The 18,583-nt window shown below is 39.0% G+C and overlaps 1 protein-coding gene across 3 annotated transcripts in view; it reads right to left on the bottom strand.

The window, feature by feature from the left end:
* Positions 1-7,189: 7,189 nt before the first annotated feature.
* LOC115211945 (palmitoyltransferase ZDHHC23-like) overlaps positions 7,190-18,583 on the bottom strand; it is a 33,018-nt gene continuing 21,624 nt past the window's right edge. For all 3 annotated transcript variants that reach the window (XM_029780698.2, XM_029780699.2, XM_036502733.1), the window contains 2 exons: positions 9,286-9,462; positions 7,190-7,450 (listed from right to left, as the gene is read on the bottom strand). In XM_029780698.2, coding sequence (XP_029636558.1) covers positions 7,198-7,450; positions 9,286-9,462 — 430 coding nt within the window. In that variant the 3' untranslated portion in view covers positions 7,190-7,197. The remainder of the gene's footprint in view (positions 7,451-9,285; positions 9,463-18,583) is intronic.

Below are 18,583 nucleotides of genomic sequence, written 5' to 3'. Positions count from 1 at the left end.
CAACTTTCTTGAACCATCATTTTTTATGCATCCCCAAAGCATCAGACTCTTACCCCCAAACATCACTGTTTTCGTCATGGAAAGTTTCGCTTTCTAATAAGTGAGAATTTATCAGGAGGCCTCTAAGAAAGTGAAACAACCATGTTACATGATGGAAACAGTGAAGTTTAAAGGTAAGAGTCTGATGCTTTGAGGATACATAAAAAGTGATGGTTCAAGACGGTTGGTTAAAATTGACGGTAACTTGAATAGTGATATTTTTCTGTTTTAAAACCCTGTATCTTGATTGGTTTATGTGAGGTAGCTGAAAACATTTGCACGGCCACTTTTGGTGGTCATCTTGCATCTTCCCCTCTCATTTAGAATCCCAACTACAAAATATAATGATTAAGTATGGAAATGACTCCAACAAGACAGATGTTTCATCTGTAAAAAACACAATGTGAAGCATCCACTTGTAAGTTGGCAATTAGTAGAAATTTACAATAGTTTGAAGTGGCTGAAGACTTTTGCACAGTACTGTGTATACTGTTTGCTACATGCTTATTGATGCAGTTAAGAATCAGCAAGAATTTTTCTACCTATGCTCAACATACTTTAAGAGTACTCTTGATAACAAAGTCATTATTAGAATATCTAAGGCTACAAGTACTTTTGGAAAACTTTCCCATTGTTTATGGGATGAACACAGTGTCAGTTTGAAAACTAAAATAAGTGGATACAAACCTAGTAATTTTTAGCACACATTTTTATGGGACAAGCAAGGACTCCCTACTACAGATATATAAAGAAATTTGAAACTTTTCACATGTGCTGTTTGTGCAATATAAAATTGCAAAATAAGATATTGAATGTCAAAATTTTAGGGAAATGTGACAGCTCCAGTATTGAAAGCATGCTATTGAGAATTCAGGTCAGACAGGCAGGACATGTTCAAATGCAAGATGATTGCATTCCAAAAATTCTTTTGTATGGCTAACAAATAAAAGGGTTCCATGGTAAAGGAAGACCCATCCTTACATATAAGGATAAGTTGAAGCAATCACTAAAATCCCTACAGCTTCATTTATTGCCTAGGTCAGAGTGATGTAGAATGTATCATGATACATCTAAACAATTTGAGTTTAATAAACAGAGTAAGAAAAGAATTATATCCTGCAATTAACAAACACATTTGTCCAATCCCAAGTAAAATCAAAACCATCATAGCAAAATCCATACATGGATTCAAATTCCATTTACACTTCCATCGCAAATAGATTCAGCATCTCTTATTTTTGATCCTTCAAACACTCGTATGTCAAAATTGACAGGAGTGACCATCATTATTATTACCTCCACCTTTGCTGGATGGATTCAGATGAAACTTTCAGGGATGTTTGGCCTCATGACTGGCACAAACTGATTAGATTTTGGGATTGATCTGGCACTAGACAAGGATTCTGGATTATTTGTTATATTTACTTTACATGAAGTATTACGATCTTACATTGACTTTCAAGTCTTTCCACGTAAGTTATGGTGGTATTGCTGTTTCCAAAGTTTTATTTTCATTTCTCTATTATTAATTTTACTCGTGTCTCTATCTTAGAAACTGATGGATAAAGAAATCACGACAGCAAAACCATTTAGAAATTAGCCACAGCATTTGTTCCATTCCCATTGTGCTTTCACCATTCTCCACATTGTTCCAAATATCTTTTTTAAATCATCTTCCCACCTGGTTGGAGGTCTTCCGAGTGGTTTCTGCACAGGTCCACTGATTGTCTGTAGACCTTGCGACATGACTGGCTCATCATAGCTTTGTGTAGTGGTATTCTGTGACGATATCCTTGTTCCAGATGTGATCTTTTAGCTAGATTCCCAACATCAACCTTTCCATGGCTCTCTGCACTGTAAGCAGGTGTTGTTCTCTTTTTGTCAAGGACCAAGTCTCACATGCATATAGTATTGCCGGCAAGACTGAGCTGTTGAAGAGATTGGCATGAGTTGCCTTGTCTAGGTTTGCCTTCAGCACATCCTTCGTTGAGTTGAATGCTCTCCATCCTGCTCTTACCCTTTGCAAGATCTCATTCTCCATCTCTCACTTTATAGTCACTTCTTGACTGAGATACACATTAGCTGCTCACTTCTTGATGAAATTCGAAACATAGATATTCCAGTTCATAACAGAAAAGTCTAATTCTTCAATTGAATGTAACATGGGCAACACCGGGTATCTCTGCTAGTATATAATAAAAGGATTCAATTATTGTGAATGGTGTTGAGACTGGGAAGAAAGAGATAAGCAGAGACAAGCAGACAGATTATGGAACACTGGCACAGCTTCAAGTATGTGGACTGCACAGGGTGGCATTTATATACATGCATATAATATAGTTGAAAGAATATTCCATTTCACCTTTAGCATTCATATTACTCTGTCAAATGTAATGCTTATTTATACACATTTTGAACGAAGCATGCTTTATCTTGTAGCTTTGAGATTTTGATGATATGATTGCTTATCTTTAGAATGAATATCATTCTAAAGGGTAGGAGTGAAAGGTCAGATCTGGTCAGTTTGAACATAAAACAAGTAGAATATCTGGGCCCAATATGGCCTGTTTAAATGGTAATGGGTCAAGGATGGTAGCAAGCAATCAGGAGGCAGCCAAGACCCATACTAAACTACTGTTATGGAATCAGCAAAATGGATAGCAATACATTTATTATTGATGAGAGTGACCAGCACAAAAAAGAAGTTTGGGCCTAAACAATTCTTAGAAAAGAAAACGACTTATTTCTGCATACAAAGAAAAGTAAAAGCCATAATTTTGATATCACTGAATGTTTATTAAGTATATAATTGTTATGGAGTTCTGTTTTTATACAAAATATAGCTATATACATATTTCAAATATCAGGTCAATGGTTTTACAATGGAAGTATTATAACTGTCTTTCATAATAATCTGTTGCAGATCTTCAATGATGTTTATCAAATATAATAAAGTTAATTAAAATATAATAAAGTAATTAAAAGAATTGCATTTATCACACAAATAATATTTTTATGTCCATTATACAAAGAATAAATAGATTCATAGGAAAATAGACACATTATATAAATATGTGCATAAATATATATGTATGCATATTCACACACACACACACACATACATACATACCTACACACACATACATACACACATACACAAACATATATGCATATATAATTACATATGTTTACGTACAGCAAAACATACACAAAAATGTGTGTGTATTTATAGATATATACATACTGATAATAAGGAGAATGATGAATTTGCACATTCAAACTTCATGTTTATTTACAGTTGGTTTATTCATAATTGTCTGACATGTGTTTCAATATTGTTGCATATTTATATGCAGTGATTTATGCATTATGGTAGTTGTGAGTTGTGAAAAACAGCTCATCGATGAACATCATGGTTTACTACTACTGCTACCAAGACTAGTTCAAACTAATAATGGAGGATAATTCCTCTTTGAACAATGTCATGTTTATACAGCCTGAAGGGATTGTACTAATTATGCATAAATCGTTGCACATAAATAAGTGCAGGAGTGGCTGTGTGGTAAGTAGCTTGCTTACCAACCACATGGTTCCAGGTTCAGTCCCACTGCATGGCACCTTGGGCAAGTGTCTTCTACTATAGCCTCGGGCCAACCAAAGCCTTGTGAGTGGATTTGATAGACGGAAACTGAAAGAAGCCCGTCGTATATATGTGTGTGTGTGTGTTTGTCCCCCCAACATCGCTTGACAACTGATGCTGGTGTGTTTATGTCCCCGTAACTTAGCAGTTCAGCAAAAGAGGCTGATAGAATAAGTACTAGGTTTACAAAGAATAAGTCCTAAGGTCGATTTGCTCGACTAAAGGCGGTGCTCCAGCATGGCCGCAGTCAAATGACTGAAACAAGTAAAAGAATAAAAGAATTAATGCAATCGAAACACATGTCAGACAATTATTATGAATAAACCAACTGTAAATAAACATAAAATTTGAATGTTCAAATTCCTCATTCTCTTAATTATCAATATTGTACTTTACACTCAAAGTAGCCAGGAAAAAAACTAACATCAGATGAGAGTTAAAGGAAATTTATCATAAAACAGACCATCTGAAGGAACCAGCCTTGGCATTTTATATGCATATATAATTACATATGTTTACACACAAAAATGTGTGTGTGTATGCTATAGTGATTCAGAGACCTTCTGATTAAAGTATCTGTTGGGAAAGAGGAGGTGATAGTGACATATAACATAGAGTCCAACTGGAAGTTCTTATGGGAACACCTTCTGAAGGCTGCACATCAAATCTGTAGTTGGAGCAAAGTTTCAACCAAACTGTAGATGATATGGTGGTGGAACAGTAAGATAGACAGGGTCATAAAGACAAAGAGATGAACTTGGAAAAAAAAAAACTAGAAAAGGGGAGCAACAAAGAGTTGTATCAAGTAACTAGGAGGGAAGATAGGCTACAGATTCATCTAACAATGGCGGATGCAGAAAGGAAGAAGTTTGTCAATGTCATATAGCATGAAAATCAGAGACTTGTGATGTTCCAGATTGCTAGACTGTATCACAGAGAATCAAGATGTTATGGGAGAGAAGTGTGCACAGATGGATAATGGTATGCTTGCACTTAGTGACTCTGAAAGGAAGGAGGCATGAAAGTGTTACTATGAAAGGTTATTAAATGTAGAGAATGAATGAGAGAAAGGGAGTCTCTCCAATGTGAATCCAACAGAGAGATTAGCTATTCTAGTTGACATCAGTAACATAGATTAGGCAATTGAGGATATGAAGACAGGGAAAGCCACTAGTCCATTGGGAATTACTGCTGAGATGCTTAAAATATCTGGTGGTGTAGGATTACAGTCTGGTCACCTGTATAGTTAATCAAGTTATTCAGGAAGGTGTCAGCCCCAATGACTGGTGTAGCAGCATTATAATCAGAGAGCTTTTACCTCTATTGACAACAAAAGGTCTCTCTCTCTCTCTGAGTGAAAGGAAGATTATATAATGCTTGTGTATGAACAGCAATGCTATATGGTAGTGAGACATGGGCCCTAAATGCAGAAGCTGTGTAAAGTCTAAAGAGGAATGAAGCTAGTATGCTCAATTAAATGCACAATGTATGACAAAGTGCTGGTGTGCTGAGGGAAAAGCTAGGCATAAAAGAATCAGATGTAGTGATCAAGAGAGAAGACTATGCTAGTTTGGCCATGTGATGCATATGGATGAGGAATAGTTGCATAAAGAAATGCTAATTGTTTAAAGTGGATGGAATTTGTGGAAGAGAAAGACTCATGAAGGCATGACGGTATTGAAGGCCAATCTCAAGATACTGAGTCTTATGGGGGAGATGACAAAGGACCAAGATGCTTGGGGTTTTGCTGTGCTCAAGAAGACCTGTCCATTAGAGCAGAAAAGATATCCTAAAACCAGCTTGGTAATGTTTGTACATGTAGGGTCTTGCCCCACCTCCACTCTCTCTAACCCATCAAGCATTTCCCCCACATCTCATCCTCTAATTCATTATTTATCTATCTATAGTTTTACTCAACTGCTTTAATCCCCTGAGAGCAGAATTTCATTTCTGATTATCTTCCTGCCAACTATTTCCACGAATCACGTCCTTTCTGTGCCTTCTGCCATTGCTCTCTCTCCTCTCTGCTATACTCCATCATTAATACTTCTCTTATTTGCTATCACTCTCAATGGCTTCAAATATCTACCATAACTTCCCTGAGCCACTCCTATATCCCCCACCATCATTTGCATCCCTTGCTATAATCATCTCAACCCAATCTCTCCTAACACTTTTGTGATACTTCCCTCTCTACCCATCCTGCCCACTCACCCTGTCCAGTACCACTTCACTTATATTCACCTCCCACTGTACTTTAAGGGCATATCTCAACACATATCCACCATCATCATCATCTCTCTCTCACTCTCTCTCTCTCTCTATGTATTTATCTATCTTCCTATCCATCTATCTATCTTTTTCTCCCTTTCTCTCCTTTCTTTTCCAACTGGGGTGTCCAGGTATCTCCTCTACAGCAAGACACCTACCTCTATCCCTCTGTTATATTTTAACCTCTCATCAATTGGCACAAAGTCACCTCCCTCAATACTACTCCCCCTCCCAATTAAGAGAGGAGGAGGTAGTTTTGCAAATTACCAGTGCTGGTGACATGTAAAAAGCACCCAGTACACCCTGTAAAGTGGTTGGCATTGGAAAGGGCATCCAGCTATAGAAACCATGCCAAAGCAGACAATAGAGCTTGGTGCAGTCTTCTCACCTTGCAAGTTCCTGTCAAACTGCCCAACCCATGCCAGCATGGAAAACAAATGTTAAATAGTGATGATGTGTGTGTGTGTATATATAAATATATATATATATATATAAGTAGATGAATGAATTATCCTAGTATGGATAATTCGGTTAATCGATACCTGGGTAGCAAATTCACGTCAGTAAAACACGGTTGAAGTTACATGCCAAGGGCCGAACCCCATGTTCGTGTGTGGAAATTTGTGTGTTTTTTTATATGAATAAATGAAAAGAATGGAGTCGAACGAAGATTTTAACAAAATTCCTTTACTTTCGACATATGTTTCGAAGACTGCATACTCTTAATTTCGAAAGAATGAAGGTTACATTATGCCGTCTTCTCATCAGGAAATACAAAGAACTTCTATCAGCCTCAAGATGAACAAAAGCTTCTTACCGTCTGCCTACATGATTTCCACAGTGATAATGAGTATTTATTTAAAATTATCACTGTGGAAACCATGTAGGCAGACGGTAAGAAGCTTTTGTTTGTCTTGAGGCTGATAGAGGTTCCTTGTATTTCCTGATGAGAAGACGGCATAATGCAACCTTCATTCCTTCGAAATTAAGAGTATGCAGTCTTCGAAACATATGTCGAAAGTAAAGGAATTTTGTTAAAATCTTTGTTCGACTCCATTCTTTTCATTTATCTATATATATATATATATATATACACACACACGCACACACATAATCATCATACACACACACACATATGGATATACATACACACACATATACATAGATATATATACCTACATATATATAAATATATACGCATACCCTCCCCACCCCTGCCACACGCACACACATATTTAAAAAAATGTTTACATGGGAATCTTCTGTGAAATACTCCGAGATGGTCTAAAAATAAACTCCATCCAGTTGCGTAAAAAACCCTTGTTGTGAACGTTATTATAAGCATAAATACCACAGAAGGTTTTCTTGCGCACCAATGCCTGATGCAACTCTTGTGATGTGATGTTCTGACTGATCAGCATAATCTGCTGTAAAAATGCCAAGAGCATAACTGCAGTGCTTATTGAAACATAGCAAGCTGTCACAAAGCTAATGGATGTTCTGGAAAACAAGAGAATAGAATATTGTAAACTTCATAGTTAGTTATTTGGTTATTTGTGATGCCAAGTAAAAGTTTTAAAACAATACTGTCATGATAATAATGAACCTTTTCAATGCACTGCTTAGTTGCATGAGGGGACAGAAAGCAGACATATAAATCAACTAAGAAAAGACAGCAATGAAAGCTAGATATATATATGCATAGTACAATGGATAAAACATAAAAAAACAAGAAAGGGAACAATAAAATAGCCATAAAGAGGAAAAGGTGCTTTGGCACATCAAGAGTAATGTTGAGTAATTTCAGGAAGCACAGAATTTTGGAGACAAGATAACATTGTGTAACAAAATTTTTATTTTATTTTTTTTTGTCTTTGGTCAGGAAGTGTTATTTCCTATTTGGTTCTATCTAGAAATCAAGGGAAATGACTACTATTCCCTTCAAACTTGGCCTTTGTGACCTAGACATCAATGTTTTGAAACTAACATATTTTCCATTACATTTCAGACAGATTCAGCACTGAGTTACTGAAGAAGAAATATCATTATAACAAATATTCTGCTCAATACCACAGATTTGCTTGTCAGTTGCTTGACCTTAACTATTTAAACATATTCCTTAATGACTGACAGTATGTGCATCTCTGATCATGAGCAGGAGTAGGTGAGGAGCATCATAGCCTTGTGTTGAGAGGGATTCTTTGGGGTTTGAATAAATGTAACAAAAGCAAAGTTTTCATACTTTCTAGGGGTAAGCAAATAGGAAATAATAGTTGCTACCTAAGGACAAAAATCCTGTTACACAGTGTAACAGATTATTGTTCATGTCATAAATGATTTTTGCTAATTTCTGTGGTCAGCTAAAACTTTTAAAACAACTCTTTAATGATTAGGTAATTTTTATATTAACATAATTAACTCTTAAGCATTTAAACTAGCCATATCTGACCAAAATATCTTATTTGCTTTATGTTCAAACAGGCCAGATTCAACCTCTCACACTTATGTTACAATGTCAGTCTAAAAATTTAAAAAATCAGATCATCAAAATCTCAAAGCTACAAGGTAATACATGATTAATTCAAAACAATGTGAATAAATAAGCATTAAATCTGACAATAATCTAAATGCTAAGATCACTTGCACTTACAAGTGATATGGCTATAGTAAAGGGTAGTGGGGGAAGCTTTGAGTTAGATGATGAAAGGTACGAAAGAGGGATGGGAACAAGTCTTTAGTTGTAGAGGAAATACATAGCTACTCAATTTATACAAGGGTGGATGGGAAGAATAAGTGTGGAGCTGGAAAGTGGGATAAAATAATGGTGATGAAGTATCAGAGTGGACTTTAGAGGTTGGGCAGAAATGTGAAGGGTGAGTAGATAGGGTTTGCAAGAGTGTATAAGAAGAATAGTAGATGGTTAGAGATGGAGTAGTTGTTCGAATAAACTGTAATTAAGAACAAGGGTTGAAGTGGGGTGGGGTTGATGATAAATATGCTAGCTAGAAAGTAGGGGACAGTAGATGACAACTAAAGAATGGATAGGGTTGAGGGGTGAATATAGTAAATGGTGGAGGAGTAATCAATGATACATATGAGTTGAAGAGGGAGTGGGAAGCATAGGTGTTGACTGGCAGTTCAGAAGGGGTGGAGACCAGCAGAATAGTAATAATATAATAGACAGGAGAAGGATGAGAGAAAGGGAAATGACATGTGAGTGGAGAGACATCATAGCATAGGGTAATCTCTAAAACAGTACAGTATATGTTATAATAGGAGACCAAAGCTAATAATCACAACAAAAGAAGAAATATTTTTTATGTTCTTTTACTTACTGAAAGTCACTGTAGATAAATCTACAATCATTTGGGAAGAGAATCCAGTTAAAATACATCTCTGGTGTACACACTGTGGTAAATGTTAAATGAGAACCATAAAGACCGCAGAATAGAAAAAATATCATGCAGACTATGAATATTCTGTGGTTATTGGCACCAATACAGTTGTTGATCCTATAGTTTGAAAACAAGAGAATAAAGGAAAGATGTAGTTTGTTAAATTCATTTTAAAAATTTAATCTGGAAACAACAATAATAATAATGATTTCATTTATTTGCCACAAGGGCGAAGGATGAAGGGGACAATACAAAGACAGATATAAAGTGTTGGGGTTCCCATATAATGAAATGATGAAAAGAAAGAAAGTATACATGGTATACACTGAAAAGGAAGGGACATATGAATAGCATACAAAGGTTTTTAAAAAATGGCAGGGAGGATAATAGAGATGTGACCTTTCTGGTACAGGAAGGCCTCTAGGGATAATAGAGGAACCCCACTGTCTGAGATTTCCCGGAAACCCCAGGAGCAAGTACCCTCTCCAATTCCTTGTCTCTGACTAATAGGTCTACACTAAGAGAGGTACCATCCACTCTTACCATTTTTGCAACTTTCACCCACATTGCAACAAACTCGCTCGAGGAGAACACTTCCCTCTCCACCCTCAATTTCCTTTTCAAGTGAAACTTGAAGAAGTCAATGTGAGATCTACCAAAGAGGAATATATCTGTCCTCATGCCTTTCAGCCTTATCCACCAAAGGAAAACTGCCTTGCCTGCCCGATTGAAGGAGACAGTATAGCAATCATCACTACAGATTTGGCTGACAGACAGATCCGTCCTACATGACAGCAGCTGTTCAACATAACCCAACAAGTCAGCAATGCCCAGTCACTGAACGAGAATAATAATAATAACAATAACAATAATAATATATTTTTAAAAAAGAATTGACGTAACTCTTCACAAAGGTAAACAGTCAAGACGAAGAGCGCGATTCGATTGTAGGTTATTTTATTGAACGATATTTCAACAGTATATCTGTCTTTGTCAAGTTCAAAATAAGAAGTGATAAAAATTCAGAAATTTAAACATAAAGTATGTTTTCTTTATTAACCATTAAGGGTTCACATGGTGGTGGTACAGGACAATACAATGTGGGGTTACATAAAAGGTATGTAAAAAGTTTAAAAAATAGTTACAATGAATAATTCCCAAAAGAGGGAGACTTCCTAGGGCTGCTAATAGAGACCCCACCAAACTTCGGTCACCCTGACCACTAGGGCAAGCACCCTCTCAACATTGTCCTCCTTCAACCTACAAGCACATGTTAAGAGTAAGCCTTTTCAATCAGACCGAGCTTGCAACATTCACCCATCTTTTAACAAAATTGCTGTGAGACAACACTACTTTTGCTACCCTCACTTACCTTTTCAAGTGAAACTTCAAAAAGTTGAGGGCTTAGCTGAAGAGTTCAATCTGTTTCACCACACAACCTCTTTTGCTAAAGCTACCAGACAAAGAAACACTGCCTTCCCTTCCCAGCTAAAGGAAAGCAGTGGGCTAATCTTCACAATGGGCTCAACTGATAGCTCAATCCATCTTACACATGACAGCATAAACTGACAAGGTAGAAATGTTTAAGCACTGGACAAGAGTGTGTAGAACACTCTGTGCACTTCACAAGCAAGTCTGGCTCACATCACTTCCATGTCTGTAGAGTTTATCCCAAACCAGTAACGGCCCCTTGTAGCACTGCCCAGCTAAGGATTTCTGGAAATCAACCATAGGCCCCAGCCCGAAAGTCCCCGAGAACAAACCAGCCAGTTGATTCTCCTCAACACCCAGAGTCTCCCTGAGAATGTTGTCACACTTGCCCAACACTTACCCTCTATAGAATGCCAGAGTGGAAATTCTATGACAACATTGCCTGACTAACAGAGGATTGTGAGTGCCTGACAGCACTCTAGGTGCCAGGCACCCTACTTTGGTCTACATTGGATTGAGGACTGCATCTCGGTCAAAGAGACAAGCTGTGGAAAATCTTGTCTGATAAACAGCAACCATACCTGATCCCCATCAAGGAATTGCTGGATGTGTCGTAGCCTCAGCACATGTCTGTACATCAACAGTCATGACATACCCAGCCCTCCATTCAGCAGGTGTTAACAGCAAATGGAGCACCTGACCAGTGGAATATGTCCCTTCCACAGAAAACAGAAAAGCATGTGTTCTACTTTGGTCAGACATAAAGTGGGGCAAGGCACAATGGTCAGGTGATTATATATAATGGACATGATGTAAGTATTTGTAACTTCTACTCAACCTCTTGGCCCATTTCTGGATGAAACTGGCCACCTTGCTCATCATTTCATCCCAGTTCTTCTCCACCTGGAAATCCAGACCAAACCAAACCCTGAGCAATTTAACCAGTCCTCCCATCCAGTGTCCCACAATGTCATTGGATGGCCTCTCCAGGTGCCAAACTGCGAGATCACTGATTTTCTTGCTCAATTTTTACTCCTGTCACCACCTTGTATTCCTTTAGGACAGTTCCAGCCAGATCTATAAGTTTACTGTTGCTGTTGTTGTTGCTGCTGCTCTCTGTACTTTCTTTTCCGACCACATCTTCTAATGGTGGGAAAGCAATGTCAAAGCAGCTGTTCCAACAGCCTTCGCTTCTTTAAGTTGGAAAGCCATATTGATATTTTTTGTTTTAAAGCATTAAATTTGCAATTTAAAATCTCAAAATTCACCCTTAAGAGGTGAATTCTCACTAGGCCAGTTCACCCCATTTGCAGAGAGCTGGGTTATTTAGTTAATAGTTTTTTAAAATTTGGAATACCAACTAATAAAACAACAAATTTTAAAGGAAACTTACAAGTTGCAAACAAACATCCTATTGATTCAGACACAAATAATAATAATCATAATAATAATGATAACAAAATAATAACAGTTTCAAATTTTGGCACAAGGCAGCAATTTTAGGGGAACTGTTCATTGCCCCCAGTGCTTAGCTGGTACTTATTTTATCAACCTAAGCAGGTGCAGGAGTGGCTGTGTGGTAAGTAGCTTGCTTACCAACCACATGGTTCCGGGTTCAGTCCCACTGCGTGGCAAGTGTCTTCTACAATAGCCTCGGGCCGACCAAAGCCTTGAGAGTGGATTTGGTAGACGGAAACTGAAAGAAGCCCATCGTATATATGTATATATGTATATATAGTAACAGGACAAAGATCCCGTTCCTGAGAGACTTTGTTGCATGCAATCAAGCCATATGCATAGCACTTACAGAAACGCACCTGAAACCGGACATAGCAGATGCGGAGTTACACATACCACAGTATGCTGTACTACGGACCGACAGGAAAGAAAGGAGTCATGGAGGTGTTGCTATGTACATCCGTGAGGACCTCACACCCCAGGTCCTCTTGTCATACTCAAACTCGGTGTGTGACACACTAATTGTACATATTAAGCAAATTGATGTAGTTGTGTGTGCTACATATCGCCCTCCAGATGCCCCAAGCCATGTGGGCAAGTTTGAAGACTGCCTTAAAAATAGAAGAAATTCTAACCACATTAGAACAACACATAGGTGTGCTTCTTATGGGAGACTTCAATCTGCCCAATGTCAGATGGCCCGAGGGCCTTTCTCTCCCAGGAATGACAAGATGTGAACGAGGACAGGCGAGGTCCCTCCTGAACCTCATCAACACCCTGTACATGGAGCAGGTAATACTCCAACCAACCAGGGCAGGTAACACACTGGATCTCTGCTTCACAAATGACATGGATCTCATCCATAATGTGAAAGTGACACCGACACTACTCTCGGATCACAACATGATAGAGCTGACCATGTACGGGCCAAAAGAGAGCACTGACATGCAGCCTACAAGAAACCCTCAAAATCTTTCAGCTTGAACTACCATAAGGCAAACTGGAAACAAATTGAGAAAGAGATCCTCAAACAAAACTGGCCTAAATGTCTCTCCTCGCCAGACATCGACGTGAAACTTCAACAATTCATGTCTGTAATGCAAGCCATATGCTACAAATGTGTCCCAGAGAGAAAGGCCACTGTACACAAGAACAAAATCCCCAGAGAGAGGAAAATTTTAATGAGACGGCGTACAAAATTTTCAAATCGCCTAAACAAACAGATTGAAAGCAGTGAAAAGTCCCGCCTAAAAATAAAACTGTTGGAAATCGAAAAATGTCTGCAACTCTCCCATGAAAAAAAAGAGCAGACAAAGAAGCCTGGGCTATAGAAAACATAAAATCTAACCCCAGAGCTTTCTACAGGTATGCCAAAGAAACAGCTACAGTGCACTGTAGAATAGGGCCACTCCTCGAAAAGGATGGCACACTTACAGGAAAACCAATGAGAGTAAGTGAATACTGAATGAGCAATTCAAGAGTGTTTTCACTCCACCCCTTGGGCATCTCCAAATCACCAATCCAACTGACTTTTTTACCACTGCAGATATAAAATCAGAGGCGGCGACGATAGATTACATCGATATAAAGGAAGACGATGTAACCAAGGCTATAGATGAAATGAAAACAGACTCAGCTACTGCCCCGATGGATTCCCGGCAATCCTCCTAAAAGCATGTAAGAGAGTCCTAGCAAGACCACTGCAGTTCCTCTTTCAGAGCTTCCTTGCAGCTGGCAAACTTCCAGGAAAACTGAAGGAAGGTAAAATATGCCCCATTCATAAAGGAGGTAGCAGAGCGGAAGCCAAGAACTATAGACCTATCTCTCTGACCTCACACATCAGCAAGGTCATGGAACGAATAGTCAGAAGGAAGCTGATCACCTTCCTTGAAGAGAATAACTTGCTGCCCGACACCCAACATGGTTTCCGACCAGGGAGAAGCTGTTTAACTCAGCTCCTACAACACTACGACTGGGTGCTGAAACGGCTGCTCAACCACTCAAATGTGGAAGTGATATATCTCGACTTTGCAAAGGCCTTTGATAAAGTCGATCATGGAATGATATGTCACAAACTGCGTGATCTCAACATAGTTGGAAAACTGGGAGAATGGCTTCATGACTTTCTGAAGGATAGAAGTCAGGTGGTAGTAGCCAATGGGGCCACCTCCATTAACACACAAATAGTGAGCGGTGTTCCGCAGGGCACTGTTCTGGGACCACTACTGTTCATAATGGCCCTCTCAGACATGCCCTCAGCCACGCAGAGAGCCACGATCACAAGTTATGCAGATGATACAAAAGTTTCACAGGAAATACAGAACCCTGAGGACACTAAACACCTGCAATGTGAGCTGGACGAAATATACAAGTGGGCTGAAAAGAATAGCATGCAGTTCAATGCTGGAAAGTTTCAAGCTTTATACTATCAGCATGCAAAACTGAATGCAATACCCAATGAATACACTGGACCCGGAGGGATTGCAATCCCAGAGGCACAATCAGTGCGTGACCTGGGTATTCACATGAGTGATGACGCGACCTTTCATGTACATGTTGCTAAACTGACAATGAAATGTAGACGGCTGGCTCGATGGATTCTTAGAACCTTTAGAACAAGAAAACAAGAAACCATGATGGTCCTCTGGAAGACACTTGTCCTAAGCCACTTTGACTATTGCTCTCAGCTATGGTCACCATCCAGTGTCAAGTTGATCACAGAACTTGAGGCGATCCAACGAAGCTACACGAAGAAGATAGCCTCTATGCAGAATGTAAGCTACTGGGAAGACTCAAGAGATTAAAATTATATTCCCTGGAGCGTAGGCGGGAAAGATATGCCATAATATACATCTGGAAGATCCTGGAGGGAAGTGTCCTGAACTTTGGCATCGAGAGTTACGCAAACGCCAGAACTGGGCGCCACTGCATGGTGCCTAGGACTCCAAACTTGCCATCAAGATGTAGGACAAGATTCTGTGATAGCCTGGGCTTCCGAGGCCCACAGCTCTTCAATATCCTCCCGAAGAACCTGAGAGACCTGCATGGGGTGGATACAGATGTCTTTAAAATGAAGCTGGATCTCTTCCTGTCAGGTGTCCCAGATGAACCAACTTCACGGCAGGAGGGGCAGATGAGGGCAGCTGCATCGAACTCTCTCATGCACCAAATAGCAGTTGCTAGAAAGCCTCCATGAAGTGAAACCAAGTAGCAACACCAAATGGCGGTGCCCCAGCATGGCCACAGCTCATAAGCTGAAACTAGAATCAATCAATCAATCAATCATATATATATATGTGCGTGTATGTTTGTGTGTCTGTGTTTGTCCCCCTAGCATTGCTTGACAACCGATGCTGGTGTGTTTATGTCCCCGTCACTTAGTGGTTTGGCAAAAGAGACCAATAGAATAAGTACTGGGCTTACAAAGAATAAGTCCCGGGGTCGAGTTGCTCGACTAAAGGCGGTGCTCTAGCATGGCCACAGTCAACTGACTGAAACAAGTAAAAGAGTAAAGAGAGAGGATGAAAAGCAGTCAAGCTCAGAGGAATTTGAACTCAGAACATAAAGAACCAAAATAAATACCAGCAAACATTTTGTCAGGCACTTTAATGATTCTGTCAAGATAGAGTCTGTGTAGAGGTTATAAAATTAGGGAATGGGAAGAAAGGGCGAGTGGTGGAGAAATGAGATGAAAAGTATACATGGTATACAAAATATATAGATGATGCAGTCCTGATACAGGAGACCCTCCAAGTAGGAGTGGCTGTGTGGTAAGTAGCTTGCTTGTGAACCACATGGTTCCGGGTTCAGTCCCACTGTGTGGCATCTTGGGCAAGTGTCTTCTACTATAGCCTTGGGCCGACCAAAGCCTTGTGAGTGGATTTGGTAGACGAAAACTGAAAGAATCCCGTCGTATACATGTGTGTATATATATATATATATATATATATATATATATGTGTGTGTGTGTGTGTGTGTATCGCTTGACAACCAATGCTGATGTGTTTACGTCCCTGTAACTTAGCGGTTTGGCAAAAGAGACCAATAGAATAAGTACTAGGCTTACAAAGAATAAGTCTTGGGGTTGATTTACTCGACTAAAGGCAGTGCTCCAGCATGGCCACAATCACATGACTGAAACAAGTAAAAGAGTAAAAGAGATATATATGTGTGTATGTATAAATATCTATTTGCGTATGTGTATGTGTGTGTGTGGTGTGTAAGTGTGTGCATAATATACATATATATGTGTGTGTGTGTGTGTGTGTGTGTATGTGTGTGTGTGTGTGTGTGTGTGTGTGTATATATAATTATAACAATAAGGGTTTAGCAACAAGTTGCTTGACCACATACCGAAAATTTTAGAAATAGCAGCCAAAAGACTACTATTTCCTTTCTCTACAAAAATATGTCTCCACAGACAACAAAATTTGTAACTCACCCATGGCAAAAAAGAAGAAAAACAATGAAATCAAACAGTCTTCGATTCCACTCGTCTATATAAATGTCAATATGCTGATTAGCTTTTATATGTTCTGATGACGCTTGGTCAGAAATATAGGGGTTAAGTTTTCCTAGCATCTTCAGATTTATTTATCAAAGTATTATGTTGATAACAGAAATGAATCTTATGATTCTAATCCAGAAACATGTCCATAATTAATGTTTTGAATTAATTATGCATTTATCTCAGAGCTTTGAGATTTGAATGATGTGATTGCATTTTTTTAAATGACATTGTAAGGTAGGTGTGAGAGACTGGGTTTGGCTGGTTTGAACATAAAACAGATAGAACATTTGGGTCGGATATGGGTGATTTAAATGCTAAAGGGTTAATCTGATGGGTTTTATAGATCATCATCATCATCATTATCACTGTTTAACATGCTGGCATGGGCTGGACTGTTTGACTGAGAACTGCCAAGCCGGGAGGCTGCACCAGGCTCCAATCTGATTTGGCAAGGTTTCTACAGCTGGATGCCCTTCCTAACATCAACCACGCTCAAATGGTGCTCTTACATGCCATCGGCACAGGAGCAAGTCAGGCAACACTGGCATCGGCCATGCTCGAATGCTGCTTTTTACGTTCCACTGGCACAGGTGCCAGTCAGGCAGTACTGGCATCGACCACACTTGAATATGTGTGTGTGTAATGTATATGTAGGCATGTATTTATCTACACACACACACATAATGGGTTTTTTTCTCAGTTTCCATCTACCAGATCCACCCACAAGGCTTAGGTCAAGCCAAAGTTATATTAGAAGGCACTTGGCCAAAGTGCCACACAGCAGGACTGAAACCAAAACTACTCCTTTTACAAGAATTTGGGCCAGAACTCCTGTTGAAAATAACTTCTTGTTTTTCTTTTTTTTACTCCTACACCACAACTAGTTTCAGAGACCCCAAGAAGAGTCAAGGGTACTCTCCACACCCTGACTGAGTCAAAAAACAAAACAGTTACAACAACGTTATCACAAAACTAGTGATAAATTAATCTGTATTGGGAAAGTAACTCAGAATACCATCAAAATAAATATTTGGTGATTTAGCCTAGATGTCAGGAGCCATCTTTTACAGAGACACTATCATGCAATACATACAATGAATGTGTAAGATTCAACATGGTTCTGGTCACTGTCATTGCTACTTAGTCCCAGGTGAGCCCTGGTCTAGCAGGTCTAAGATCAAAGACAATCTATTCTGCATTACTTGATATAAAGGGCAATAACAATAAATGTCGCCCTTTTCAAGCCTAGCCAGGCTCATGGGCCTGGTTTCCCAGTTTATGTGGCATATGTGTACCCCCCAGCTGGACATGACACCAGTCCATTGCAGCATTACTCAAGAAACAGGAAGAGAAAGTGAGAGAAAGTTGTAGTGAAAGAGTACAACAGGGGTCACCACCACCTCCTACTGGAGCCTCGTGGAGCTTTTAGGTGTTTTCGCTCAATAAACACACACAACACCCAGTCTGGGAATCGAAACCGCAATCCTCTGACTGCGAGTCCGCTGTCCTAACCACTTGGCCATTGTGCTTCCACATAAAGGGCAATAAGATATGAAATAGTTATACTAGTGTTACAACCTTTGGCAATTGGGCTTCATCTCAGAAATACCAGCAACACTGAAACATAGTCAAATGCATTCACATATATAGCTAAAATTTACTTTAACAATGCTTTAACTCTTTTGATACAAATCTACCCGAGACTACTGCTGGTTCTATGATACAAACTTACTTTTTAAAGTCATCTAAATTAAAATTTACCATTAAAATTTCATGTTAATTAATATTACAAACACTAGTTCATTTAACATCTGCTTTATACTAAAAAAAAAATTTATG

Source organism: Octopus sinensis, linkage group LG5 (genome assembly GCF_006345805.1).
Source record: "Octopus sinensis linkage group LG5, ASM634580v1, whole genome shotgun sequence".
Classification (NCBI taxonomy): Eukaryota; Metazoa; Mollusca; class Cephalopoda; order Octopoda; family Octopodidae; genus Octopus; species Octopus sinensis.
The sequence above is the reverse complement of the archived record's forward strand: the minus strand, read 5'-3'. Positions and strand labels throughout refer to the sequence as shown.